Source organism: Sciurus vulgaris, assembly GCF_902686455.1.
Source record: "Sciurus vulgaris genome assembly, chromosome: 15".
Lineage (NCBI taxonomy): Eukaryota > Metazoa > Chordata > Mammalia > Rodentia > Sciuridae > Sciurus > Sciurus vulgaris.
This window is the reverse complement of record NC_136476.1, coordinates 56003451-56031268: the sequence shown is the minus strand read 5'-3', so window position 1 is coordinate 56031268 and position 27818 is coordinate 56003451. Positions and strand designations below refer to the sequence as shown.

General features: G+C 38.4%; 1 protein-coding gene across 3 annotated transcripts; it reads left to right on the top strand.

Annotated features, from left to right (window-relative positions):
- The first annotated feature begins 473 nt into the window (after positions 1–473).
- XPA (XPA, DNA damage recognition and repair factor) lies at positions 474–25611 on the top strand. Of its 3 annotated transcripts, XM_079113319.1 has the most exons (8): positions 591–722; positions 3046–3146; positions 7762–7872; positions 11779–11884; positions 15163–15328; positions 17321–17438; positions 24447–24591; positions 25502–25611. In XM_079113319.1, the coding sequence occupies exons 2-8, from the start codon at positions 3056–3058 to the stop codon at positions 25566–25568; spliced, it is 804 nt and encodes a 267-aa protein (XP_078969445.1). In that variant the 5' UTR covers positions 591–722; positions 3046–3055; the 3' UTR covers positions 25569–25611. The 3 variants fall into 3 exon arrangements, with proteins under 3 accessions (XP_078969443.1, XP_078969444.1, XP_078969445.1); XM_079113317.1 differs by lacking the exon at positions 3046–3146 and having other exon boundaries at positions 474–722; XM_079113318.1 differs by lacking the exons at positions 3046–3146; positions 25502–25611 and having other exon boundaries at positions 480–722; positions 24447–24659.
- The last annotated feature ends 2207 nt before the right edge of the window (positions 25612–27818 follow it).

Sequence of the window (27818 nt, the reverse complement as noted above, 5' to 3'; positions counted from 1 at the left end):
TCTTCTTATTTTAGACATAAGGCCATGGATACAACATAAAGTTTGATCAGTCATCCACTCGCCTCTGTGATTGGTTCCACTACCACCAACCGCTATCATTATTTGAAGATTTCCATGTGCAAGCCATTGTGCTGCCATCTAATTTTCCCCATGACCCTGGATATGGTTCCATAATCATTTACCACTGAAGAAACTGAACTCATTTAATAACTTGCCCCAGGTCACAGACTGTGTCAGCGCTAGGACTTAATCTTTTGGGTGTGCGTACAAAGCCCATATTCTGAATCTCCAAGCGAAACTCTGACTTTAAGGGTGGCCAGGTCCTCACCAGCCAGGACCAAAGAGCAGGTATGGAGTACCGGCACCGCGCATGCTCAGACCCTGACCCCGCCCCTCCGCCCCGCCCCCTCGACCGCGCAGGCGCACTCCTCCCTGAGGCCCTTGGTGTCGGGGCACGAAGGCGGTACCGGCGTCGCGGCCGGCCGTGGGCTCTCTTCCGCACGCAGTGCGCAAGCGCGGGGCTGGGCCGCGGCCCTTGGAGCCGGCGGAGATGGCGGCGGCGGAGGGTGTCTCGCCGGAGCTGGCGGCTTCGGAGCAGCCAGGGGAGCTGCCTGCCTCGGTGCGGGCGAGCATCGAGCGGAAGCGGCAGCGGGCGCTGATGCTGCGTCAGGCCCGGCTGGCGGCCCGGCCTTACCCGGCGACGGCGGCTGCGGCCACTGGAGGTTCGGGCCCTGGCGGCGCCTTCCCCTTTCCTTCCTCTCCCCTTCCCCTTCTGTGTCTCCCTGGTCCCCAGACCGGCTTGCGCGGCCGGGTCCCGGGTGCGAGTTCACTTCGCTCAGGTCTGCGCGCAGATCCTCCTGCAGTCCCGGCAGGAATCCGCCGGGGCGTCCTGTCGAAGCGCCCTGCCATTCCACAGAGCGATTCCGCAGTAGGACCCAGGGCTCCTGCCTCCCAGTCCTGAGCTTTCTCCCTGCACTTCGGCTACGCAGCTTCGGTCTTTCCTTCGCGGATACCGCCCCCGATGGGAGGTGGCATTCAGTACCTGTCAACGCCTCAGTTGTCCTTTGCCTGCTGCACGTTCACCAGCCACAGGGTGGTCCCTGTGTAAAGCTTTTAGAACTGCAACCCATTTAAATAATAAGACTGCACCTACCCCCTCGTTCATACATCCAACCCAAAGCGACTGAGGGACCCTCATTTTCATGGAGCTATAAGACAGCAAACATCCGAGCCACTGCCTTCAGGGGGCTAACAGAGTAACATCCGTAGTACCGCACACTTGTCAGATTGTCTAGTTGGTTTCTCACAGCCATCCTGGAAAATAAAAGGGTGGAGTTTGGTATCCATATTTTACTTAAGTGGTAATTGAGACCAGGAAAGGAAAGGGGTTTACTGAGATTCAAGCACACAGGCTTATCAGGACTAGAACTTGGGTCATCTAACACTGGATTCAGGGCTTTTCTTTGCCTGTCAGTTGCCTGTACTCTATTAGGCATCTTATCTCTAGGAAGAAAAATTGTTATTCTTGTGGAAGGTAGGTTTCATTTGTCTCCCTTCAGATGGGCAGCCCCAGGCCACACGTCATGCTTTTTATCCGGCAGTCATATTTCAAGGTGTTGGTGTTGTTATTGGAAGTAATTCACCCAAATTATTTCTACAAAATTCCTCGAATCTGGTCTCTCTTTTCCATCCCTACTTCTGCCTTATACCATGTTTTAATTGATTGCTGCAGTAATCTAGGTATTTTTTCCCTATCTTTGAATGTCATCCATATGACCCACAAATCTTTTTTTTTTTTTCATATTTAAAGCCTTACCAAAGTTTTCTGTTGCCCCCAAGATAAACCCTAAGCTCTTTATCATCACCTGACTCCTGCATATTTCTCCAGCCTTTTATCGCCCTGTTGGTTGTGTTTCTCATTATATTTCCAGCACACACATTTTGCCTTCTGTACATTGTGTCTGGAACCCTCAGCTCATGGTGATTTCTTCATCACTATAATTGAAGCCTCTTGAAAGCAGATACTCCATCTTGGGTTTGGTACTCTGTATCTCAGTCCCCTAACATAAGCATGATACTAATTGATGCTCAGATCTTTCTCACTGGGTAAAACATGGGAATGCCTTGTATCTTTTACATTTCCTCCCCTCCAACAAAGTAATCCTTATGTTTTACAGCAGTGTATAATTTAAAATTGCTTTTATAGTTGCCATTGAATTAGCTGTTGCTACTGACTCTCCTCTTTGACTCTATGCAGGTAGAGAACTGCTTGTTAAAAAGCAGGTTAAAGTTTTCCATGCCATTTGAAAAATCCATATATATATATATATATATATATATAACACTTGGTCATGTGTTAAGTTTTTCATAATCTTCTTGATCCTAATGCAGACCTTGAAGAGTTAGGTATACCCACAGATGTTCTCCTGTTTTCCAAATGGACACAGAGACCTTGGTAGATAAGTACCTTGAAAGCATTTTCCCTCCAATTTGATGGTAATCTCTGAAATTGTACAGGTTCTCTCCAACTTTCAGCAGCCTGTCAGAGTGTGTAGAGAAAGTAAAGAATTCCAGTTCTAAGTAGATCTAGATCTATGAGGAAACTAGAAAATAATATAAGATGAGGCAAGTTTGGCTATTATGGTGTTGGGTAGGTCCACCTGGTAAGAGCTTGACCCTTTTGGGAACAAATGAGTCTGTATATCCTGTTTGATTATCCCACCCCTCATTTTGCTCACCATCTTGAGTTCTAGAAAGGTTTTTGCACTTGAGAGAAATTATACTTGAGAATTTTAACATACAATTTTACATATTTTGCAGTTTCCCCACATCAGTTTGTTTGCTGTTACATGCATTATTTCTTTTCATGCTTCTCCTACCTCTTAAAACCCTCAAGGCAGTTCTTAAATACATATTTCTCCAATTAGGCTTATCCTGTTTGCTCATTGTTAGTTCTGGTAAAAATAATCCTCTTAAAGTGATTTTGACAGTAAAGTTAGTAGACCTTTAGTAAATATGGTATTATTACTATCACTTTTTTTATAGGCTGTCAAAGATGCTGTCCATCTGTCTTCCTGAGTCTCTTGTGCAGAAACAAGTTAACAGAGCAGGCCTGAGACAACTGTCCTTAGAAAGACCTTTTGAAGGTTAGATTTTGGCATGTTCCAACTGTTCATTAACTGGTGGTTTACTATGACAAATTATTTGCACAAAAAATGTGGTTTTTGCTAAATACCTGCCTAAACCTCTGAGAGTCTGGGATTTTGGGTGCTTGAAGTGCAGTGTTCCTCAGCTTCACAAGGAAGGAAGCTCCTGTACTCACTCAGGACTCTTCACACCTTATCCTTGGCCCAATGTAACTTTTTTTTTTTTTTTTTTTTTTTCCTGGTGCTGAGGATCAAACCCAGGGCCTTGTGCTTGCAAGGCAAGCACTCTACCAACTGAGCTATATCCCGAGCCCCGTAACTTTTTTTTTTGTATGTTTGTTTTAGATACTGGGGATTGAACTTGGGCACTCAACCACTGAGCCACATCCCCAGCCCTATTTTGTATTTTTATTTAGAGACAGGGTCTCACATTGCTGAGGCTGGCTTTGAATTCGTAATCCTACCTCAGCCTCCCGTGCTGCTGGGATTACAGGTATGCGCCACTGTGCCCAGCTTCAGTGTAACTTTTTATCTGGTTGTTCATTTGTATTATTTAAAATATAGTTTGTAATAAATAGATAAAACTGAGGAAGGTGGTGCATGCCTTTAATTCTAGCTATTCCAAAGTCTGATGCAGGAGGATCCCAAGTTCAGGGTCAGCTGGGTGACCTAGACAGACTCTAAATACATGCATACATACATATTTAAATGTAATTAAAGCAGTGATTTTTTTTTTTCTTCTGTGAGTTGTTGTAGCAAATTAATTTCAACCCAAGGAAGGGATTGTGGAAACCCTGATTTATAGCCAGTTGCTCGGAAGCACTTGGGGCTTGCATTTGGCATCTGAAGAGGGGAAGTCTTGGGAACTGAGCCCTCATCTTGTGGAATTTGACTCCAGAGAGAGTGTCAGAATTGAGTTGAATTCTAGGATACCCAGTTTGTTTCCATCAGAGAATCGCTGGGTGTGGTGGAAACCACCCCCCAACTGGTATCAGAATGTTGTTGAATGATGTTTATCCTATTTCCAAAAGGAGCTAAACTTCAGATGTGCCTGGGAGCTTATGAACTCTGGTGGATCTCCCCCCTACCCCCCGTGGTGCTGGGGATCAAACCCAGGGCCTTAGGCATGTGAGGCAAGCACTCAGCCAACTGAGTATATCCCCAGCCCCTGGTGGATTCATTGTAGCCATTATGAGTGATTTGGGCTTTCTTCCTCTAAAAAGCAAGTGAGTTATGTTAGATGCTTTACAAAGTCCCATCTAAGTCTCTCAGTCAGTTTTTACATCATTGGTAAAGGTTCATTTTCACTGGTTCATATCCATGATTCCCTAAAGGTTTCTACATGGCTATGACATGGGGTATAAAGTAGAAAGGAAAAACTGGTATTAAACTTCTGATCATGGAAAGCAAGGTAGAATGAATATGAAATCTATGAAGATTTCTCAGGCAGTTACCCAAGAACTGACCTGTGTTGTAGCAGTGGATGCAACCCACTATGCCTCAAGAGTTATGCAGGTGCTGAGATTTTTATCTTGGCTGTAATTTTATTTCAACCTGTAAGACGATTTTCATTTCCTGTGTGTGCTGTGACACATGCTATGAAAAAGACTGAGAAGAGCTTGCTTAGACTGGTCCTCCGAGTGGTGTTCAGTCTTGGGAAGGAGCAACGATAGCAGCAGGGGGAAACTGGACTTTCATTTCGGGTGTGGATTTAACCTTGTTCAGGATCCTGCTGAAGTCATGGCGTCTACTACTCCAGCACCCCCTCTTTTAAAAAAAAAAATTTGGTACTAGGGATTGAACCCAGGGGCGCTTAACCACTGAGCCACATCTCCAGCAATTTTTATTTTTAATGTGAGACAGGGTCTCGCTAAGTTGCTAAGGTGATCCTCCTGCCTCAGGCTCTTGAGCTGCTGGGATGATAGGCAGGTGTACATCACCACGCTGGGCTCCAGTTTGCCCTCTTGATTCACATTGCACTTGTGGTCATTCAAATCACTTGCTCACTATTCGTGAAATAAAAATAATAGTCTCAGGAACATTCATCCCTTGTCTTTCCTTCAGTGGATACTCAGATACTTGCTGTTTGTAAGAATGATGGATATAAAGGCACTCAGTCTAATGCACTGTAGTGTGAGAATTGCTATTAACAGTGGAGACAGGCTTATTATAATCTAATCTTTTCATTTAATAGAGATTTGAGGACAGAGAAAGGGAGTGACTTAAACATACATGTTAAATTTGACTTTTTTAAAAAATTGAGGTGTGTAGTGTGTTAATATGTAAACTGCACTCCTCTGAATTTTACCTATGTATGTGCTCACGTAAACCCCATAGTGATAAAGATCAAGACACTTGCAGAACCTTAGAGTTTCCTTGTTGTTCCTTCCTAGTCAGTGTCAGATTCCTACCCTCTGAAGTAATCAGAGGGTATGGAATCATACAGTGGCTTCATTTGCTTAACATAGTATCTTAGAGATTCATTCATTTTGTTGCCTTGTTAGTAGTTTGTTCATTTGTATGTTATTTTCTTTTGTATTATAACACAGTTTTTCCATTTTCCTTTTAATGGATATTTGGGTTGTTTCTAATTTGGGGCTATAATGAATAAATTCCTTGAGAGCCTTCTTGTATTTGTCTTTTGGTAGACTTAGGAACTAATTTCTATTGTACGTATGCCTAGAGATGGAATTGCTGGGTTAGAGGAGGCTATAAATTCAGCTTTAGCAGATATTGCCAAATAGTGATTTTATTAGTTTAAAAATCTGGTATCTCCACATCCTCACTATTTGGTGTTGTCAGTTTTCATTTTAGACATTCTGTGGTGGCATACACCTGTAATCCCAGCAGTCTGGTAGGCTGAGGCAGGAAGATCATAAGTTCAAAGCCAACGTCAGCGATTTAGTGAGGCCCTAAGCAACTTAGAGAAACCCTGTCTCAAAATAAAAAATAAAAAATTATTGAAATGTGACTCAGGGATGTTAAGCATCCCTGGGTTCAATTCCTGGTACCAAGAACAAAGGAAAAAAAAAAAAAAAAAAGAAACAAGTAATTTAATTTTAGACATACTGGAGAGAGTATAGTGATATTTCATTATGGTTTTAATTTTTATTTTCCTGGTGGCTAATGATGATGAAGAACTTTTCATGTCCTTACTGGCCATTCCTTGTTTGTGTTGTGCTTAGTCCAGTCTTTTGCCTATTTTTTTTTAAGTTGTGCTATTTATCTTCTGCTTATTTCTAGCATTTCATTATACATTCTGGATGTGAGTCCTTTGTCAGTTAGATATACTGCAGATAATCTTTCCTCAGATTGCTTCTTGTCTGTCACTCTCATAATGGTGTCATAATATACATGAAAGTTCTTAATTTTAATCAAATCCAGTTTAACACTTTTATGATTAGTCCTTTTTGTGTTCTGTTTGGGAAGCTTTTGGATACCTTGAGTTCATGAAGTTATTCTTCTGTTCTCTTCTAGGGGCTTTATTGTTTGACCTTTCACATTCATTACTACAATTAATTTTAAAGTTTTTAAAAATGTGTATTGTTTGGCCAGGCGCAGTGGTGCACACCTGTAATCCTAGCAGCTCAGGAGGCCGCGTTAGGAGGATCGAGCGCAAAGCCAGTCTCAGCAACTTAGCCAGGCACTCAGCAACACAGTGACACCCTCCTTCTAATGAAGTGAAAAAAGAAAAGGGCTGAGGTGTGGCTCAGTGGTTAAGCACCCCTGGGTTCAATCCCCAGTACCACAAACAAACAAAAACCCCCAAAACAAATGTACTGTTTGAAATAGGGTCAAAGGTCACTCTATCTTTTCCTGACGGTACTGTAGTGGCACCTTTGTCATAAATCCCAGCACCATTTATTGAGAAGATTATCCTTTTCCCACCAAGAGCCTTTGTAATAAATTAAATGACAAAGTTTATGTAGGTCTATTTCAGGACTTTCCTCTGTTTCATTGACCTGTTTATCTTTGTGACAATACCTTAGTTTCTTAATTAATGAAGGTTTAAAGTAATTCTTTGAGTTTTGGTTGTATAAAACCCTCCAAGTTTGTTTCTCAGGGTTCTCTTGGCTACTTCAGTTTCTTTCTATTCACATATACATGTTAGAGTCAGATTATCCGCACCCCTGTACACATCCCACTGCTGGGATTTTGACTGGGATCATTGTGACCCTGTAGATTAGTGGGAGACTTGGCATTTTTACAATATTGGGACTTAAAATTGATATGTGTAATATTTCTGCATTTATTTAGGTTGTCTTTGATTTCTCTTAGTGATCTGTAGTTTTCAGTGTAAAGATTTTAAAAGTCTCTTCTTAGGTTATTGTTGTTTCTTAATTCACTTGTATATTGTGGATATTTTACATACATAATCACATCATCTGTGAATAGTACTGTTTAACTTCTTTCTTTTCAACCTTTATGCCTTTTTTGTTTTCTTGCCATAGTGCACTGACTGGAACCTTCAGCATGGGTTTGAATAGAAGTGATAATATGAACATTTTTGTATTGTTTGAAGTATATTAAATTTAAAGAAAGATTCTGTTTATGCACACGGAACATATAGGTTTACCCAATTCAATTGATAACCACTTTTATTTCCTTTTGGTAGGCATGGCTAATGTAAAAGCAGCCCCCAAAATAATTGACACAGGAGGAGGCTTCATTTTGGAAGAAGAAGAAGAAGAAGAACATAAAATTGGAAATATTGTTCATCAACCAGGTAAAGTATGAGTTTTGCAGAAAACAGTATCTAGATTAATTATTTTGAGTAATGTGCATAATTCTTTGCATATTGATGCTAAATAACACCAAAATTGTTTTGATCAGTGAGCAGTTTGCAAGAGTGATAATGTTTTGCAGTTTTAAAATCAAAGAAAACCTATACATATGGAAATTATTATTTAATTTGTGGTTTGTGTACACAAGGGTTAATGTTCTTTATTGTCATGTAATAGGTAGGGTCATGCAATGTATTGACAGATAAAATACTCAAAATTATCTTGATAAATTGGGCACAGTGAAGCTCTCAGGAGGCTGAGACAGAAGGATTGCTTGAGCACAGGAGTTCAAGACCAACCCGGACAGTAAATACAGTGAGACTCTGTCTCAAAAAAAAAAAAAAAAAAAAAATCTTGATAGACTGAATTGAGAAGCCAGAACACAAGAGGTAAAATTTAGGATATTCTTTTATTTATGTTGGGAGAAAAAAACAATTTACAAACTAGAGGGAGATCTTGCAAAGAAAGATATAAATCTATTACCTAAGGTCAGTGCTTTGATAAATCAGTTATATATACACATATACTTAGGGTGAGAAATACTTTCACACTCTGAAACATAAGAAATTTTATTTGTTTGTCAGTTTGATAGCCAATAGTGTAATATAAAAGCTTAAAAGAACTAGTCCATTTTCATCCTTGGCAACAGAAATAGTTGTTCACAAAGATAGATGGGAGCCCTATCCTATTCCATGAGTGTCTAAATTGTTATTTTCAGGACCTGAGAAGGATTAAAATGTTTGTACTTATTTCAAGTGGGATATAGGAAAGTGGAGCCTGAAATAAGGTGACCAGAATGGAAATCTTAAAATAGGCTGAGGAACAGTTATCAAAACTGGTTTATTTTAACTTGGAGAATACTTGGTGCTGCTTTCAAATGCAAGAAGTACTTCTCTGGGACACAAAGGTTGCACTTACTATGATTTTTAAATTGTTTTGGAACACAGAACTTAAAACAGTGAATGACAATTATAGAAGAGACTTCAGCCCCGTAATTAAAGGTGTACCTCAGGTGTATTTAGCAGTTGATGCTTACAGAGTGTTGGTATATATATTGTGTGGGCTTCACAGTGATCCAAAATGGAGAAACTTCCTAGCCATGTGCATTGCTGCCTCCAATAGTAAAACTTTAGAGGGATTCAGAGATCAAAAAATTTGACCAAGACCATGATATTGTAGACAAGCAGCCATACCTTAGGAGGGAACACATTAAATTCAGGGACTCTGGGCTGGTGTTGTGGCTCAGTGGTGGAGTGCTTGCCTAGCATGTGTAAGGCACTGGGTTCAATTCTCAGCATTGCATGAAACTAATTAAAAATAAAGGTCCATTAACAACTAAAACATGTTTTTAAAAAATTCAGGGACTCCATGATTTGTGGATATGAAGACTCATTATAACTGTGTTTTTATAGAGTCCACCATGGGCTGTAAAGGCTATGCTTTCACCTAACAGGTCATGAATATTATTGAGAACCTACTACAGTGCCTTGCTGCTTGATTAGGATATGCATATGGCATTTGACATTGCTGTTATTCGTGCACTGATGTCATGCTGCTGGCACATAGGACTCTGGTAGTGAATTAGCGCCAGTTAGAATGGTATCCCTTTTGGGTGACAAATTAGAAAAAGCTCCTCTTTCCATGGGCCAACATAGCCTGGTCCTGGGCTCGTGGCTTAACAAGTGATCATGAGTGGCATTTTGGCCCCATGTGCCCCTATGGCCAGATGCTTATGCACAGGGCTACTTGTACAACTTTATGTGGTTGACCAACATTGGTAGAGGAAAATGAGCAGTTAATGTTGTCTACCACTTTTGTTGTTAATTTTGAAAGACAGTCTGTTTCTTTAGCATAGAGAAAAATCATCTTACTTAGGTCATTAAATCTAGCTGCCTATAAAGTCAAGTCTGAAAATTTTAGAATCTAGAATAATGGGTCATGAGAATCATAAGAAAGGGTTTGTTAAAATGGATTGTTGGGCCATTCCTAGAATTTCTTTTGAGTTAGTAGGTCTGAGGTGGAACCTGAGAATCTCTTTCTATCCAGTTCCAAGGAGATGCTGCTACTGCTACTAACCAGGGGCCACAATCTCAGTCTAGAAGATGAAATTCCCATGGGGGAATGCACCCCACAACCATGGGGAGATGAGTGTGCATGTCACTCACTGTTCACGTTACCTTTTTTTTAAGTATTTATTTTTAAGCATTGTGATAAAATATACATAACCTAAAGTTTTACTGTTTTAACCATTTTAAGGTCTACATTCAGTGGCATTAATTCCATTCATGATGTGGTATGACCATTACTACCATACATCTCCAGAATTTTTTTATCATCCCCAAATGTAATTCTGTATCCATTAAACACTTACTCCCTATGCAGTTAACATTTTGATATGTTTTCTTTGAGACTGTTTTTGGTATGTGAATGAGAATATAATATTTTTCTTTTTTTGTGGTGCTTGGCATTGAACCCAGGTCCTCATGCATACCAGGAAAGTGCTCTATCACTCCATTCCCAGCCCCCAATTTTTCTTTTATAAAAATGTTGAGAGTATTTTCTCATTTTTAAATATTTTTTAAGAGCTTGCTCTTCAGTGGCTACATAATATTCCATTTTATGGCTGTATGATGATTTATTTAATTTCAACCCATTTTGTTTATTGTTTTCTCTATTCTAATAATAATTTAATAATTGCTACAGTGAATATATTTGATGGTAAACTTTTGTCCAGATCTCTGATCCAGAGCAATAGAGTTACTGAAGAAGTTATATTTCTGATAAGTTTTCACTTTTTTTTTTTTTTTTTTTTTTTTTAAGTTAAGCTGGGCATCATGGCACATGCCTGCAGTCCCAATGACTTGGGAGGCTGAGGCAGGAGGATCACAAGTTTGAGACCAGCCTCAGCAACTTAGCAAGGCCCTAAGCAACTTAGCGAGACTCAAAATAAGAAATTAAAAAAAAAAAAGACTTGGGGATGTTTCTTTGTGGCTAAGCACCCCTGGATTCAATCCCCCAGTACCAAAAAAATTAAAAAAATAAAAATTAAAAAAGGTTAAGCTAGTAAGGATGGAAAGAGTAAACAAAACTAAACTAAAAGCAAATGGCTACCAGATGAGTTTAAATCATTACAAGAAAATATGTAAGTGTTCAGAAAAGATGAAGGCATGTTACAGGGACACAAGAGGCACTGGCTAAATCTGAGACAGTATAAATACCAAAGTAAAAAAGAAAAAGAAAAATCTAACTTTTCCCTCCCTAGAGAGGTTTCTTTGCTGGGTGTTGGGGATGCCTGGCTAAATAGAATCTGTCCCTTCAAGGAGTTTATAATCTAATAGTTGAGACAGTAAAAAGGGAGCTATTTGCTTGATCGTTAGTGGGTGGAATGGAGGGAAAAATAATTTTTTCATTTGGAAATGAATTCTGTATTGATGTCTTCTGCTATTGCCTTGCTCTTTATTGCTCTGAACCATGTTATATGTTGGTGCCCTGTTACCCCTGTATGTAACCTTCCTCTCCCTCCTGTTTTGGGACTAATTTCCTTTGTACTTTGTAATACTTTGTAATAATAATTTCCTTTGTACTGTAATAGACAGAATAATGGCCCCCAAAGGTGTCCGCACCCTAATTGCCCTGGAGCCATGAATATATGACTTTACCATAGCCAAAGGGACTTTGCAGCAATGATTAAGTTAAACATAAGATTATTTAATCAAGGTTTTATTCTATCTTTTATTTAAAGGTATTTGGGTCAGGTATGAAATATATGATAAAAAAATAATAGAGGAAAATATATATGTTCAACTCACAAAAAGGGAACTTATAGAAATTTATCTTCCTTTCTTTAGGACCTGTTATGGAATTTGATTATGTAATATGTGAAGAATGTGGGAAAGAATTTATGGATTCTTACCTTATGAATCACTTTGATTTGGCAACTTGCGATAACTGCAGGTACTTTTTCATTTTAGATAGTGTTTTTAATTGCTAAAGTCATTTCATGTCCATGTGTAGGTTTAGGGAAAAACAATGGTTATGTGTTTGGATTTGATATTTTTCTTAGTAATTATGATTTTTATTCTGGGGCCCTAAAATTTCTGTGATTTACATTTTGCCAAAGAAACACAGGAAGTCTGTGTTGATCAAAGCTTATGATGTGAACCTGGTTCTGCCACAGAAATTTCCTTTCTGTTGTCCTGGTCCCCACGCCCTCATCTCTTAGTGGGTTCCTAACCCTTCTCTTCATCCAGCCCTAAGGATCCCTGTTTCTTACTTATTTCTTACTTAACCTGAGGGTGTAGTTACCTTGGTCAGAGGGCTGCACCAAAGGAGGATGACTCAGAAGACCTCTTTTAAAACAAAATTTTTAGATTGTAGATGGACACAATACTTTTATTTATTTTAGTTTTACACGGTGCCGAGGATCAAACCCAGTGTCTCACGTGTACTAGGCAAGGGCTCTGCCACTGAGCCACAACCCCAGCCCCAGAAGACCTCTTTTTATTTTCCTTTTGCTCCCCTTGTGAAGAGAAGAGGCAAGGAAAACTCACACTCCTCTTTTTCTTCTACTCTCCATCCTCTTTTCATAATATCTCAGAACCATGCTTCTCATGACACATCGTCCTCCTGTCCTTACTCAGCTAGGTCCTGTGTTGAAGACTCGCATGTGGAAAGTCCTGTTGTGGACCCTCTGGGCTTTTACCTTTAGGGATCCAGCTTTGTACCTGTAGCCCTTGGTCATCTCCTGGCTAGAGGACCCACCCTGGGGGAGTCCCTGCTGCAGACATTGGGAGCCTCCACCACTGACCTGTTGCAGAGTGGAGTCCTCAGTGCATAGAGGGTGGGAGATAGGGCCTGGGCCTGTGGTGGATGCGTGGCTGGACATGCTCTGGCACTCCAGATGTAATCATCAGTTATAAGCTAATTTCCAGCTGACCCAGTGGTAAAGGTCTAGTACTATCATCACTTTCCTAAAAGCCACTGTAGCTTTGGGGAACTGAAGCACCACATGTAATTTTGTTTCCATGAGAAAATAGAAGCAATTGTATCAGTTTAAAGAGAGTTGTGTCTGATAGGCAGATGCTAATTCACAATGGGGCGGTAGGGAAGAATAGAAGTACTCTGGATTAGACAAAAGAGAATGAAGGGACAGGAGGGGTAATGGAAATAGGATAGATAGCAGAATTAATTGGACATTACTATGTTCATATATGAATACATGACCAATGTAATTCCACATCATGTACAACCAGAAGATTAGGAAGTTGTACTCCGTATGTGTATAGTATGTCAAAATACATTCTACTGTCTTGTATAACTTAAAAAGGACAAAAAAAAAAAAAAAAAAAAAAAACTGCTCACATTTCAAGTCACAGTATTTTGATATTTTCAATTTGAGTAGTTTTTTAATGTTACTGTGCTTTCTATTCTACTTTGCTTTTCTATTCATTAGAAAATGTAGTTATCTGAAGGAAATGATTAACAACATTTATTTTAGAGTTAATGTCATGGCTTGATGCATATTATATTTCCTTGAAACTCTTTGAATGTTATATTAATATTGACATGTGTATATCAATAAATTTAGCAATCTTTGTATGTATGTATATATGTATGTATGTATATATGTATATATATACATATATATTTAAATAAAAGAGAGTTGTGTAGTAGTCCGAAAACAATATACTTTTATAAAACAGTATACTTTTATACTTATTTAACATAAAGTTTTGTTTCCTTTCAACATCTTTGAAGATTATGGGTTAGTACAGAGAAGTCTATGTATCTACTTCCTTTGTTCATACCTGCAAATTATTTAGCTTTCTTAAAGTTATTCCTAATTCTAAATTGATTTTCTGATAGAATTCTTTGATAGAACCTTAGGTCTCACTCGTCCCTGACCTCTGTCCGCTCTTTTCAGCCTCATTCATTGACTATGTCTCTACTGTCCTGTTTAATTCCAAATCCCATCTGCTCTATCCTCAGACCATATCCTGAATCCATCCACTTGTCACCTGTCACTACTGTCTTCACCTAGGCCACCCTCAGTGCTTGTGTGGACTCTGCAGTGGTCTTTTGCTGGTCTTTGCACTGCCTCCCACTTTTGCACCCCCAGAGTCTTCTCCGTGTAGCAGTTTGTTCAAAGCTTTTTTCTTTCAATGGTTTCTAATCCCATTAAAATTGCTCTGCCTACCACTGCTTGCAAGGCCCCCGTGTGTCTGACTTCGCCACTCCTCATACTCATTCACTTTTTAAAAAAAATTTTTTTGTAGTTATAAATGGATAAAATGCCTTTATTTTTATGTGGTTCTGAGGATTGAACCCAGTGCCTCACACGTGCTAGGCAAGCACTCTACCACTGAGCCACAACCCCAGCCCCACAGTCACTGACTTTAAGCATCTGGTTACAGGTGCTGCTTCTTGTGAGCTCCAGGTGCACAGTACCCTCCTGCCTGAGAACTTCTGCACTTGTGCTTCTGTCTGCTAGGAATGTTTCCTCTGGTTGTCAACTTCATCAGGGCTCTGCTGTGTCCGTCATCAGTGGCCTCTGATGACTACTCTCCTACCTGAACATTGCGATTCCCTCACTGTGCTCTGTATTTATTTAGCACTTTTACCTGTCTTTATTACATTTGCTGTCTTCTAACTAGAATAGAAGCCTCATTAAAACAAGGCTGTACTTTATTTCTCATTAAAATATGACTATATTATTTGAACATGTACCAGGCCTGTAGATGGAGAACAAATGAATGAGAAGAACTGTGTAATCTCCTCTGTCTCCATTTTCGCCTTGCTTTTGAGAATACTCAGAGCCAACTGGAACTTCAGCTGTTAAGAACCCTGAACCTTGCCTTTTATATTTCTTACTTCTTTCCCATCTTGGCCTTTTTTAGTTTATATTTTCTTTCTTATTGAGCCTTTTCTCATTTACATTTTCTCTAATAAGTCATTTTAAGTCCTGTCTGGAATAAGCTAAACTTTAAAGAAGTTCTTAAATTGCTAAATTACATGGGTCTGCTGCTAATATAATTTCTTAGAACAAGTAATTAGATAAAGTACTTTTCTGGTAGAATTTTTATGCTACCAGAAAATGGGAATGTGGGAGTTTCAGGCAGGAACAAGTGTTTTATATCTCTTTTGGTGGGCATGCTCCTTGGTTACTGGGCTACTTGAAAACTTAGTTTATTTAAAATAACTAATTTATATAATGGACTTTAATCTGTTTTCAGAGATGCTGATGATAAACACAAGCTTATTACCAAAACAGAAGCAAAACAGGAATACCTTCTGAAGGACTGTGATTTAGAAAAAAGAGAACCAGTTCTTAAATTTATCGTGAAGAAGAATCCTCATCATTCACAATGGGGTGATATGAAACTCTACCTAAAATTACAGGTCTCTAGTGAATTATATTTGTGTATTTTCAGTTCTGGTTTAGGTGAAGTTTGGACAGTAATCATAATTCCATTTTTGCTTACAGAGAGTGAAAAGGATCCTTTTGTTTTGCACATGTTGTAGACATGTAATGACATTTAATAACATGCTTTTTGCTGTGGCACTTGGGAACAAATATGTTGTTGGTGGGTGATGTTAGGAGTATGATTCTGAAACTAAAAAAGTTTAAAACTGGAGTGAGACCTCATTCTCCTATCCCTGGAATCACCCCCACTGGGGGGAAAAATGCCTGAACTCTTAACTTGTACTTGGGGATACCACCTGGCATGCTGTCAAGCATTCCTCCCTGTGCCTCCAGCCTATCTCAGAGATCTGCATGCCTCTTCTGCCGCAGGCAGGTTTCAAGCTGATAGAGTCATCTACTTAGTGGCCGGGGCTGCTCACACTTAGGACAGCTACCTAGAGTTACAGCAGCCTCCTGTATCTGCTCTGGAATGCTTGAATATTATAATACTCTTTGTGCCATTACATAAAGATACTGGGAACCATTGCTTTAGAGCATAGTTTGAGTTGGAATAAATTCGAAATTCCACTGTCTTTAAATAAAATTTAAAAACCACATTGTGAAACAAAATATATACTGAATTTCATTAAAGACTACCATTAGGAGAGTCACCATGTATTTTTTAAATAATATCATTAAAAATAAGAAAAAAAACATAGATAATTAAACTGAGCTAGGCATTCTTATCACTTGGTGCTTTTATTTTATAGTTGTTGAAATAGTGCTATTAGAATTTATTACAGTTTTCTTGTATACATGAAAAGGAAAATGCAAGTACAAACAATTAATATAGGTATTCCTAACCACAGGCACACACCTGTAATCCCAGAGACTCAAGAGGCTGAAGTAGGGTGATCGAAAGTTTGAGGCCAGGCTCAGCAACTTAGGGAGGCCCTAAGCAACATAGTGAGACTCTGTCTCCAAATAAAAACTAAAAAGGGCTGGGATGTGGCTCAGTGGTTAAGTACCCCTGGGTTCAAGCCCTGGCACATCCCCACCACCACCAAAAAAAAGATATTCTTGAACTTCTTTACATTCTGAGTGCAGTTCTTCTGATCCAGTTTTTGATTCACTTGTTAAAGTCCATTATGTACACTGGTGGTATGGCATTTTCAGGGATGTTACAATGTGGAAAATATGATGGTTTACAATTTATGAAATATATCACTTTATAATGTTAAGAAATTTTGGGTTTGGCTACACTGTTCCCCATAATATATCATGAGAAGTATCCTGAGCATAATTCTTACTCTGTGGGACTATTCTTTTAAAAAATGTTAATGAGGGGCTGGGGAGATAGCTCAGTAGGTAGAGTGCTTGCCTTGTAAGCACAAGGCCCTGGGTTTGATCCCCAGCACCCCCCCAAAAAAAGTTAATGGTATATAATTATATAATCCCAAGTTAAAACTAGAATGAAGACTTTTTAGGTCATATAGGTACCCCAAAGGTACTTGTTTTTGTTTTTTGTTTTTTAATTCATATTCTACAGATGAGAAGTTAGTCAAGTGGATGTAAACGTATTGAGCCAGGAGGAGATGAATAGTAATAACTGGTGATTTCCTGTGGTTGGAGATTTTTGGAGATGACCTCAGATTTAGGTCTGATATGGCTAATGTGTCAACAGACTTCTTTGGTGAGCCTGCCAAGATTCAACAAACCCACTGACCACATTTCTTCTGTGGATTCTGTGTCAGCAGTACAGACAGAGGACAGCTGTTCTCTTTATAACCTAATTTAGCATACATTTGTTAAGGGTTTCTAGGTTAAGATGGAATTAGAGTTGTTTTCTATTGGTAATATTTAAAGTCATTTAAATTTCAAAAAAGGATAAATTTATACTTAGATCATTCTTCAGTACCTATGGGATTGATAATCATAATATCTTGCAGCTCTCAATCACAACTGATTTAAAGATGACTGTATTATAGATTGTGAAGAGGTCCCTTGAAGTTTGGGGTAGTCAGGAAGCACTAGAAGAAGCAAAGGAAGTGAGACAAGAAAACAGAGAAAAAATGAAACAGAAGAAGTTTGATAAAAAAGTAAAAGGTAAGTAGCTACATTTTATATCATGAAGGATTGCTTTACTACTTTAGCTAGATTCTTGTTAAGGATATGTTACCAATAGATTGGAAAGTGTTTTTCCAGAGGTTAAAAAAAAAATGACTTAAAAGTTTGTCCTTAAACATAGGTTTGAGGTTCTCAGTCTAAACCTCAAAGAACTGCATTTCTAAAAAGCATGTAAGCCATCATCATTTTAAGATGAATCATGTTTTATGTAGGAATGGTTTTAGGATTGAGGATGGTATCCTGGTCAAGAATTTGGCATCAGTTAAATCTTAAATATGATCAACAATTTTCAGAAACCAAATACTCACCAACAGACCTCTCTGATTGCTTAAAATGAAAAAAATCATGCTCCGAGTCTTAGTCATTGCAGTTAAAAGGAACTTTCTGATGTCAGCTAATCTAACCATTTTATTTTATACATGACTAAAAGACCCAGAAAGGTGAAGTAACTTGTTAAATGAGTCAGGCCTGGAAGCAGCCTTTCTTGACTGAAAATCTTCATTTGTGCCATCATTCCTTCATCCATGCAGCTTTGTCTGCATGTGGCTCTCTATTCAATTCGTCCAGAGAGATACTGCAAATCATAATAGAGGGTAATAGGTGCTATGGCATGAGGGTGAACACAGGGGGTTGCAGGAGCAGAGGGCTTTTCCTACTCTAGAACAGCATCTCTAAAATTTAAAGAGAATTTCAGAAATAAACACAAATGTTCTTCATGCAGGTGTTTCAAGAGTGTCTGGATGGCATATATTTGTGTACATTTTGGGTTATATATATATATATATATATACTAAATTGATCCATTTAAAATGAATATACTAGCCATTAAAATTTTGCTTATGTTTTTAGGATTTCAAAGAAGTTTTGGAGGGTGAGTGGGATAACACAGATGTCTTAAAAACAAAAACCCCCAAAATTGAATGTAATCCTTATTTCTTCTCATGAGTCTCCCACCACCACCCCACCATTTTTGTTATACAAGTAATTCAAGAACAATCCACATTTGCAGGCAAATGGATGAAATTGGAGAATATCATGCTAAGTGAGATAAGCCAATCTCAAAAAGCCAAAGGACGAATGATATCACTAATAAGTGGAGGATGACACATAATGGGGGGGAGGGACGGGTTAGTGTTAGGGTTAGAGTTAGGGTTAGGGAGGGGGGCAAGTATGGAGGAAGGAAGTACTGTATAGAGGGTAAAGAGGGGTGGGAGGGGTGGGGGGAAGGGAAAAAATAACAGAATGAATCAAACAACATTACTCTATGTAAATTTATGATTACACAAATGGTATGCCTTTACGCCATGTACAAACAGAGAAACAACATGTATCCCATTTGTTTACAATAAAAAAAAAAAAAATAAAAAAAAAATAAAATCAGGCTATTTAAGGTTAAAAAAAAAAGAACAATCCAAAAGAGGTAGAAAATTACAACGGAGAACTCCTATCCCATGATTCTGCTACCCAGTCATTAGTAACATTTTCATGGCTGTGTAGCTCTTTTCCATACATAGACCTTTAAAATATTTTTATAAAAATATTGTACATTCATGTTTACTGATATAACCTTATGAAAAACATTTTTATATTCAATTTTGTGTAAATTATAGTTACTTATTAATTCCTGAATAGAAGGTAAGCACACTTTTATGACTTTGTACTGAGTTTTTCTATAGCAAATTACTCCATAGAAAAGCATTTAATTGAAGACTTCTTCCAACACGAGTCACTCAGCACTAAGCATGTACATTTAAATATTAGGGTGATATTGAGATAGCACCAAGGACCTATGGAGAGGATTCAGAAAGATTTTTTTAAAATTTGGCCTTTTCTGTAATCTTTTGTGTGCTACTCTAGCCCTTCCCCTCTTCCAGCAGTAAGGAGAGCAGCTGATAAAGGAAAAAGTAATGGAAAGACCTGTTAAGGGGTGTGAAAGAGGAGGACATAGAGGTTAACTGTCTGTTAGCCCAGGGGTTCTGTTAAGCCAGCTACTTGGTACCACCTCAACTTGTCCCTTTGCTACCTCCTTAAATCACTGTCCAGATGGTATTTGGTGCAGACAACGATACATGGATAAAAATAATTAGAGACTTGTATCTCTAGTGAGGTAGTATTTAATTTGGGGGTGAGATTGGGGATCAAACTTTGGGGCACTCCACTACTGAGCTACAGCCCCAGCTCTTTCCTGATTTTTCAAACAGGATCTTGCTAAGTTGCCCAAGCTGTCCTCAAACTTGTGATCCTCCTGCTTCAGCATCCCAAGTTACCACACTTGGCTTGATGAAACATTTGAGGGCTATTTGTAATTTTTTTCTACCACACTAAATCTGTGGTTTGGTCAAAATCCTATCTAATAGAAACTAAATTCATGTAATTTGACTAAAAAGTTTAAAGAAAAATATAACAAGTTTGTATACTTCAACATTATTGTGAACAGAACTTTTGAAAAAAATTTCCACAATTTTCATTGGTATTTTAAACAAATGTAAACTCAAGTATAATTGGCTTTTTATCACTTTAGTAAGTAGTTGCTGTTAATCACCAGATAAATTACTCTGGATTTGTATCATCTTTAAGGAATTCAAATTTTCCCTTAAGTTTTTCACACACTTAGACCTCTCAGAATTGGTTTATTTCCATTTATTTCTTGTTTGAATAAAAGTTACCTTTTGAGGAAGCTTTTTGAAGTGGTTATGTGAGTGGTATATTTTCCAAGGCTCTATAAATAAGTTTATTTATTTATTTTGTACATGAACATGAGTTCTCTCCATGCTTGGACATTACTCCATTGTCCTCTGGGTGTCGGTGTGCAGAGGTGAAGCCTTCCTGAATTATAGCTGCTTCTTGTTAGTTCCTTCTAGAGGATGGTGTTTATGTGTCCATCCTCCTGACCAGGCACCATAGAAACAAGGAGCTGACCATGCAGTTTGCTCAGAAAGGAATAATATCAAGTTAAAAGGTTCTTTAGTTGAAATCAGAACCTGAATCTTGGTCTTCTGTTTTGATCAATAAAGAAGCTGACAAAGTTTCTTTCTTTATGGGAACGTAAGAGATTATATTTACATGCTTTTAGAATATGATCTTCTACATTAGCAGTTTGAGAATTGAGCTTATTACAGGGAAAAAAAAGTATAAATAGTATAAGGTGTAGAGAAGTAGACAGAGTTTGTTACAGATCTTAGATCCAAGAAGGCAGAAGTGGAAATGTTGGCATCATTGCTGCTTAGCTTAACTGGGTTTCAAAAAATGCAGTTATGTGTTGGCCTTGATACTGGAGAACTTGGAGTTGGTATAACCTTTTGTGTGCCTCCTTTCTAGAATAAGGTGGAGGTGAGGCTTTCAAGTTATATTCCGCCTACTCTTAGTACTTAGCTAGTCTTCATCGTTACTATGCATTTCCCCCCAAAAGAGGTGGGTAAGGAAATTCCATTTTGAGGCCCCCTATTGTGGACACTGTATATCTGGGGGTGTGGTTATATTCCTGACTGGGGGTTTATTGAGAGGAGCTTGAGAGACAGAATGCCCTATTCTGCTTTATTCGATGGAGAATAAAATAAGGTCAAAGCTACCTATGTTGTTTTCTTTGTTACTGCTTCTCTCCAGGTAACAAGGGACACCCTAAATCAATACTTTCTGCCCTCCTATCATTAGGAATATCTGGTGCCTCAACTAATTGTTTTACAAGTTTGCTTCATAAGCTGCATTGGGTTTCTTTGTATACAGATGGCCTCTTTGTAAAATTAAGATATTTAAAACAAGAATTTAGGGAGAAATCTTTGGGGGTAATGTAATCAATTACTGAGGATATCAGTAGAAAGACTGGTTGACTTGGACATTTTTAGATTTCCAGGAGAGGCAGCAGCTGTGTTGTGAGGTCCCAGGCCAGTGGTACTAGGAGGCTGTCACGGTGTAAGCCGATTATGTTCTCTGGTCTCACTTTGGCTTTTGCTGCTGTGCAGAATGTCACTCTGCCTCCGTTCTCTTTGCTCCCCCAGGGCTTGTTATTGTCTCACTTTTCTACCCTTCTTCCTAGTCTCAGCTACAGATAGTTGATTTTTGCTTTCCTAAGTTGAATGGAGAAAATTTACCAATCTAAAATTGTGGTCATTGTGATTCTTATAAATCCGTTAGCATATTTCTCCTAAAAATAATGACTTTTTTCCTCTAGAACCAACAATGATCACATTCAGGAAATGTAATGTTAATGTAAAGCTGTTATCTAGTATGTGACCTATATTTCATGATCCCTAGCTGTTTCAAAATGTAGCCTTTTGGCTATTGGATCCAGGGGCCATTCAGGGATGATGCATCTGAATGGATCCTTGTGATCTAGTCCCTTAGCCTTTTTCTTTCATACTTTGACACTTGGGAAGTGTCAGGCCAGCTCTTGTGCACAGGCCTCCACCTGGATCTGTTTCCTTGATGAGACTCGGGTGGAACAAATCTGGCAGGAACACTTCCAGTCACCCAGCACAGCCATGCTTCCAGTTCTGCTTGAAGGGGTCAGTCCGACTGTGCAGTTAAGGCCATCTGCTAGATTCCACTGTCAAGGCACCCTTGACCTGTGTCACTGAATACAAGAAATGTGACACTGTGAATTTCATTCCTATATTTTATATAGGGATGAGTCTTAACCTGACTGAATTATTAAATGGTAATTTTGTTTTCATTCCTTCTACAATTATTATCTGGCTTCCTTTGGGGGGAGGGAATCATCTCCCCAGATCCTTTTATTCTTTAAATTCTTTGCAGTACTGGGGAATGAACCCCGGGGCACTCTATCACTGAGTGACATCTCCAGCCACTTTTATTTCTGAGACAGGGTCTCAACTAAATTTCTGAGGCTGGTCCTGAACTTGCAGGCCTAATGACTCAGCCTCTGGAGTTGCTGGGATTACAGGCCTGTTCCCCACCCCACACCAAGATCCTTAGGCTGTTTTCAAACATTTTTCCTGGGGGTGCCGGGAAGTATTCAACCACTGAGCTACATTCCCAGCCACACTCCCCTCCCCCTTTAAAACATGTTGGACTGCCTCATGGATTCCTATTCTCACATCAGTGTACTGAACTCCAGTCCCATCATTGTTCATTTTGATACTCACACTGTCCCAAATCTGGCCAGTGGGAGTCCCCTTCAAGATGGCTCCCATCTTAAACTTTTTATTTAGAAATAATTTCAAACTCACAGGAAGTTGGTAGGACAATAGAACAAACGACCACCCATACCCGGACTAACCTGTTGTGTGCCATTTGATCATCATTTGCATGCTCGCTGTATATGCACACGTTCATTTTTCTGAACCATTTAATAAATTATATACATCACCACCTCTTGACCCCTAAGTAGTATTTTATAATGGGGGTATTCTCTTAACATTACTGTGTAACATTATTAAACTTGGTAAATTCATTATTGAATTAGTTATCTAATCTGTCTACATTCTAGTCTTGTTCAGTGGCTCAAAAATGTCTACTTTAGAACAGGATCCAGTCTAAGATCAGATACTGGCTTTCACTACCAAGGCTTTCTAAACTGTATTCTGGATTTTCACAGCCCTTGTCTTTTTATGATGTTGACTCTTCCTAAGTCAGAAGTCCATTCCCATGCCCTGCCCTGGCTTTTCAGTTTCTCACTTGGGGTTTTAATGGCATTTCCTGCTGGTTGGACACAGGGTACATAAGTATTTTAGGAGAGGGATAATACATAAGTGATGTGCCTTTCTCAGTGCCTCATACCTGGAGACACACTGTGTCCATCTGGTTAAGAATGTAGACCTTCACAAGGCCACACATCTGCCAGCAACTGTCTATCTGACCTTGGGAAATTTCTTTCTGCCTGGTTTTTTTCATCTATAGAACTGGGATGGCAGTTGTATTATCTCAAGGTTTTGAGGATCAAATGCATTTAAAGCACTAAGGCCAGTGCCTGGTGTATAACCTTCATAAGGGCTGATATTATAAAGATTCAAGTAGTATTCTGATACTACTTACCACAGATCTATATTGGATTAAGGAAAAGGTGAAAAATTGACAGATGTTTATTTTTATGGCTGAAATTATAAAAGACAGCTCCCATACTCCTTTAGGTAGGTGGTACCACTGTCAAAGACAGTGATGAGCTGGTTGGATCACTGGTGAGAACAGAAATGTAAACAATTATAGTGCTGCTTTTTATTCATTATATTAGAAACTGATAACTTACCAGCTTATTCATTTGAAATGGAATACTAAGGGGTTTCCTCAGGTAATATGCAATGTGAACTTCTAAAAAATGATAGCCTTAAGTCACTTTTTAAATCTTTTTTTTTTTTTTTTGGTAAAATGATACATGATGTATGATGTAGAACAAAAAGAACACTGGAAAAAGACAACCTGGGTTCACATTTCCCCACCTGCAAAATAAAATGAAGTAAAAAACAACAACAAAAAAACTCAAGTGTTCTCCTGCTCTTTATACTCTGTGATTCTTATTTTTAGGTTGTACTTTGTGGTAGTTATTGGCAACTCCTCCCCAAAAAGAAATGCTGTCACTTTTATAAAATAAAGAACTTTTAATAGACGTGGTCAATTGCAGTTTTTCCAAGATGAAAACACTTGAGTTTTAGTGATAGTTCTCGGCTTTCTAGTTTTCTTGCAAAAAAATGCCTTGCCTCTTAGAAGAGCCTCCTGACTTATGAACATGGGTTAAAAGACACCCCCCTTTCCTGCTGTGGCATCCTTTCCCCAAGTCAGACGTCACTTCTTGCTTCTCCTTTGCTGTAATCCTAACCCACATGCCTGTTTCTAAACCTCTCATTTCATACTACTTCAGCAACCACTTGATGTGTCAAGCCACACAGGTGAGGTAATAAAGCTTGAAAAGTTTGTGAAATCAACTTTGATGTTTGTCATAATATTAAAATATATGGTTTAAATACACAAATATGGCTGAAAGTCTGATCGGATTTATTTTTGGGTTCAGCTGAAAAACCTTTATTTTTTTCTTAGAATTGCGGCGGGCAGTAAGAAGCAGTGTATGGAAAAGAGAAATGATTGCTCATCAACATGAGTATGGACCAGAAGAAAATTTAGAAGATGACATGTACCGCAAGACTTGTACTGTGTGTGGCCATGAACTGACATATGAAAAAATGTGATTTTTAGTTCACTGACTTTTTTTTTAACAGAATTTTATATTTAAATAAAGGAAATTAGATTGGATTTATTCAGAATTCACCACAATGTAGTCTTCATAGATGATACACTTGTATAAATGTTTCCAGAGTAATAACAGATGTATGGCTTAAAGCAAGTTAAGTTCCAGCTGGTCTGGTTGAGGGCAGCATATCAGGTCTGCAGGAGGTATATGTAGAGTAGGTTCAAAGTGTCAGGTTAGAGCTGCAAATTGAGGAACAATAGAACAAAACCAACCCTCCACTGGGGCAGAAAGAAGAGCCTTCAATAAAGGCCAAAGCCGACTGAACTGGACTCAGTCCAAGAAACAGTCAGGGATGGCGGTGTACTGCTGTACAAGTCTGTCAGGTTTTTAAGGACTACTTCTATGTCTAGGACAGTGAGGCAGCCAATGCTGGAAGAAGTCCTAAGAGCAGGAATAAACAAATTGTAGTAGTCTGGTCATGTTTTCTGTTTGCTAAGGGCTTACTACTATAGACCTCTGCATTAGTGATTAGACAGACAGCTCTTCTCAAATGCTGAATTAAAATGGAAAATAGCTACTTAATAAGTTTATCCTAAGTACTGCTGAGTGCCTTACAGGTATTCTTATTTAATCCCAGGAGGGAAGGCAGCTTGCTACTCTTATTTAGCACTTCTTATTTACCTTTCATGCTTTATCCCAAATATTTGGATTAAGTTTGGCTAGTCAGGTTTTCCCTGAATCTTTTGTTAAAAGGATCATCAAGTAGTTTGACTATAGGATCTATGCATCATTATTGAAAAATTAAAATTGAGAGAAACTGGATATTTTTCAAATTGTTTGACATGACTTTTTATCCTGCTACTATAAGTAGAGTAAGTTCATACATTTCCACTTTTTTCTCTAGGTCTGCTTGGAGAAAGGCCAAAGTCAAAACAAGTCAGACTCAAGTAATTAGGTGCTTGAGACTATAACTACTAATTGTTCTCTACATAATAAAAACAAATGCTCAATGTATTTTTCAAGTATTGACTTTTCATATGTGCTATGCTAAAAATTATAGCTCAGTAAAATTGATTCTGAATGGGCATCCAGATTTCTGAGAGTGGAAAAAAGCTTCTCCTTTGACAACAGAGTAACTAGCAGTTCAGGCTGCTGCCAAGAGCATTACTGCACTGTGGAGGATAAAGACCTCTTGAGGCCAGATGAAATCAAGTACAAATTCCATTCCTGGCTGTGGACACCTTGGGCAAATTTCTCCATCTGTGAAGGGAGGCATAATGGTCTTTCAGAGCACTGCTGGAAGGATTTAATACAGCGAATCCAGCACCTGGTACATAACTGCCACTAGTTAATAAGCACTAATCTAGGCCAATGCAGGCCAACATTTGTCTAGCGGAGGTTTGCCTCTATTCATCCTTTCCTTCACCAATTTAAGAGAATCCTGGTATCCCAGTATCTACCCAGGTTGGCAAGGCTTCTCCTCATCTTTCGCTTTCAAGTCTAACTGTATTTTAGGAAAACAGTATATGTTGTCAGTATATTGACAAGTATATTTTAAATGGTACCAGTACAATTTAACAGAATATTGATTCATTGCAAGGTAGGAGGTACAGTGGCATGCCATCCTTTTGTCTGTGTGAGCTTCCTTAGCGGGGAAAGCAACTTGTGAATGTTTGCTCTTGCACCTTTATTTCTTCAAAATTCAGTCCCTAGTTCAGTTTTTCCATATGCATAACTGTTGGACTGACTGGACAGAGCACAGTTCCATCCATGAAGAAGTATTAGAAGCAACCATTGTAACATGAAATGAGGATCAAAAGAAAGGAAATGAAAACCTTCAAATGGCTCCAGAATGTGGATCAAGTATAACTAACCTTTGCTAGGCAATGTGAAAATATTACAAAGCAGTTTAAGGTCAAAGTCATCAATGCCTTAAAGGTTACCCCATTGACTTCTTGTGGACAGAAGCCATTTGCAACGACATAATGTGTGCTGTGGTTAAGCAATAGGAAGGAATAACAGTATACATAAGATATCCTTCCTTAAATAGTATGGTATTTAAAATCCTAGGAATTCCCATTAAGTAGACTTAGGTTTTGTAGCCACCAAAATGTATGGCAAACCAACATGACCATATATCAAACTGGAAAATGCTCAATGTATCATACACTTAGGAAGTAGTAAGTTTAAAAAATTACTCTATTGTGCAAATGCACAAAAATATTACCAGTAATTGTAGGATTATTACTGTTTTAGTGAAAAAAGTCTAAAAATCCCAGAAATTTGAAATGTCAGAGAATTTCTTATAATCAAATACATTATTTTACAATATGATCTTATCTTTTAAAAAGTCTTAATACCACATAGGAAAAAAGCTCAGGAATTAGTTATTTGAATCAGGATACACAGAGACAAAACCCAAGCTGACATCTAATTCCAAGTATAGTTTTAGCTAATCTATGTCCAGTTCCATTTTAGCATGTGGCTCTCTACATGATCTTGGACAAATCCCTCTGAGGCTGCAGGCAATGACCAGATGTCTAAGATCATGGTTCCCCAACCTAGAATCACCTGGGGAGCTTTAAGAACTAATGATGTTCATCTTTTACCTCTGGAGATTGTGGTTTTAAGTTTTTTAAAAAAATTTCCAAGATTCCCAGGTAACTTGGTATGGACAAATTTGGGTACCACCACTCGAAATAGTGGTAAAACTATTTTACATACTAAGAAATAGTTATTTTAAAATACTTAAAAATATTTTGAGGACAATTTCAATTGGAGGTAAGTATCGCCTTATCATTAATTTTAAAAAAAAACTAAGATGATAAATCATGAAATAACCAAAGTTTAAAAAACATACTTTTAGTTTTATTTCAGCCATGTCAAGGTTATCCATGAGCTGTGAAAAGCTATGCTAACTGGTAATAAACCCATCAGTCCTATTTACTACTTTATAACATAAGATTGACCACTAGTGTTTCACATACCTCAGACCTGTTGCTTTGTGCCCTAAGGAGAAAACATATCAAATGATCACAGAAAAGTTGTATCTGTCACATATATAATACATCATGGTCATTGTCACATTGTTATCATTAAGAAATATTTGCTTTTTAAGGGAAATTAAAGGTAGTTTCATATTCCTCATTGTCCTTCTTCCCCTTTGTTTCCTTTAAGAAGCGAAGGCTATTTATTACACGAAACCAAGCCTTCAAACCATC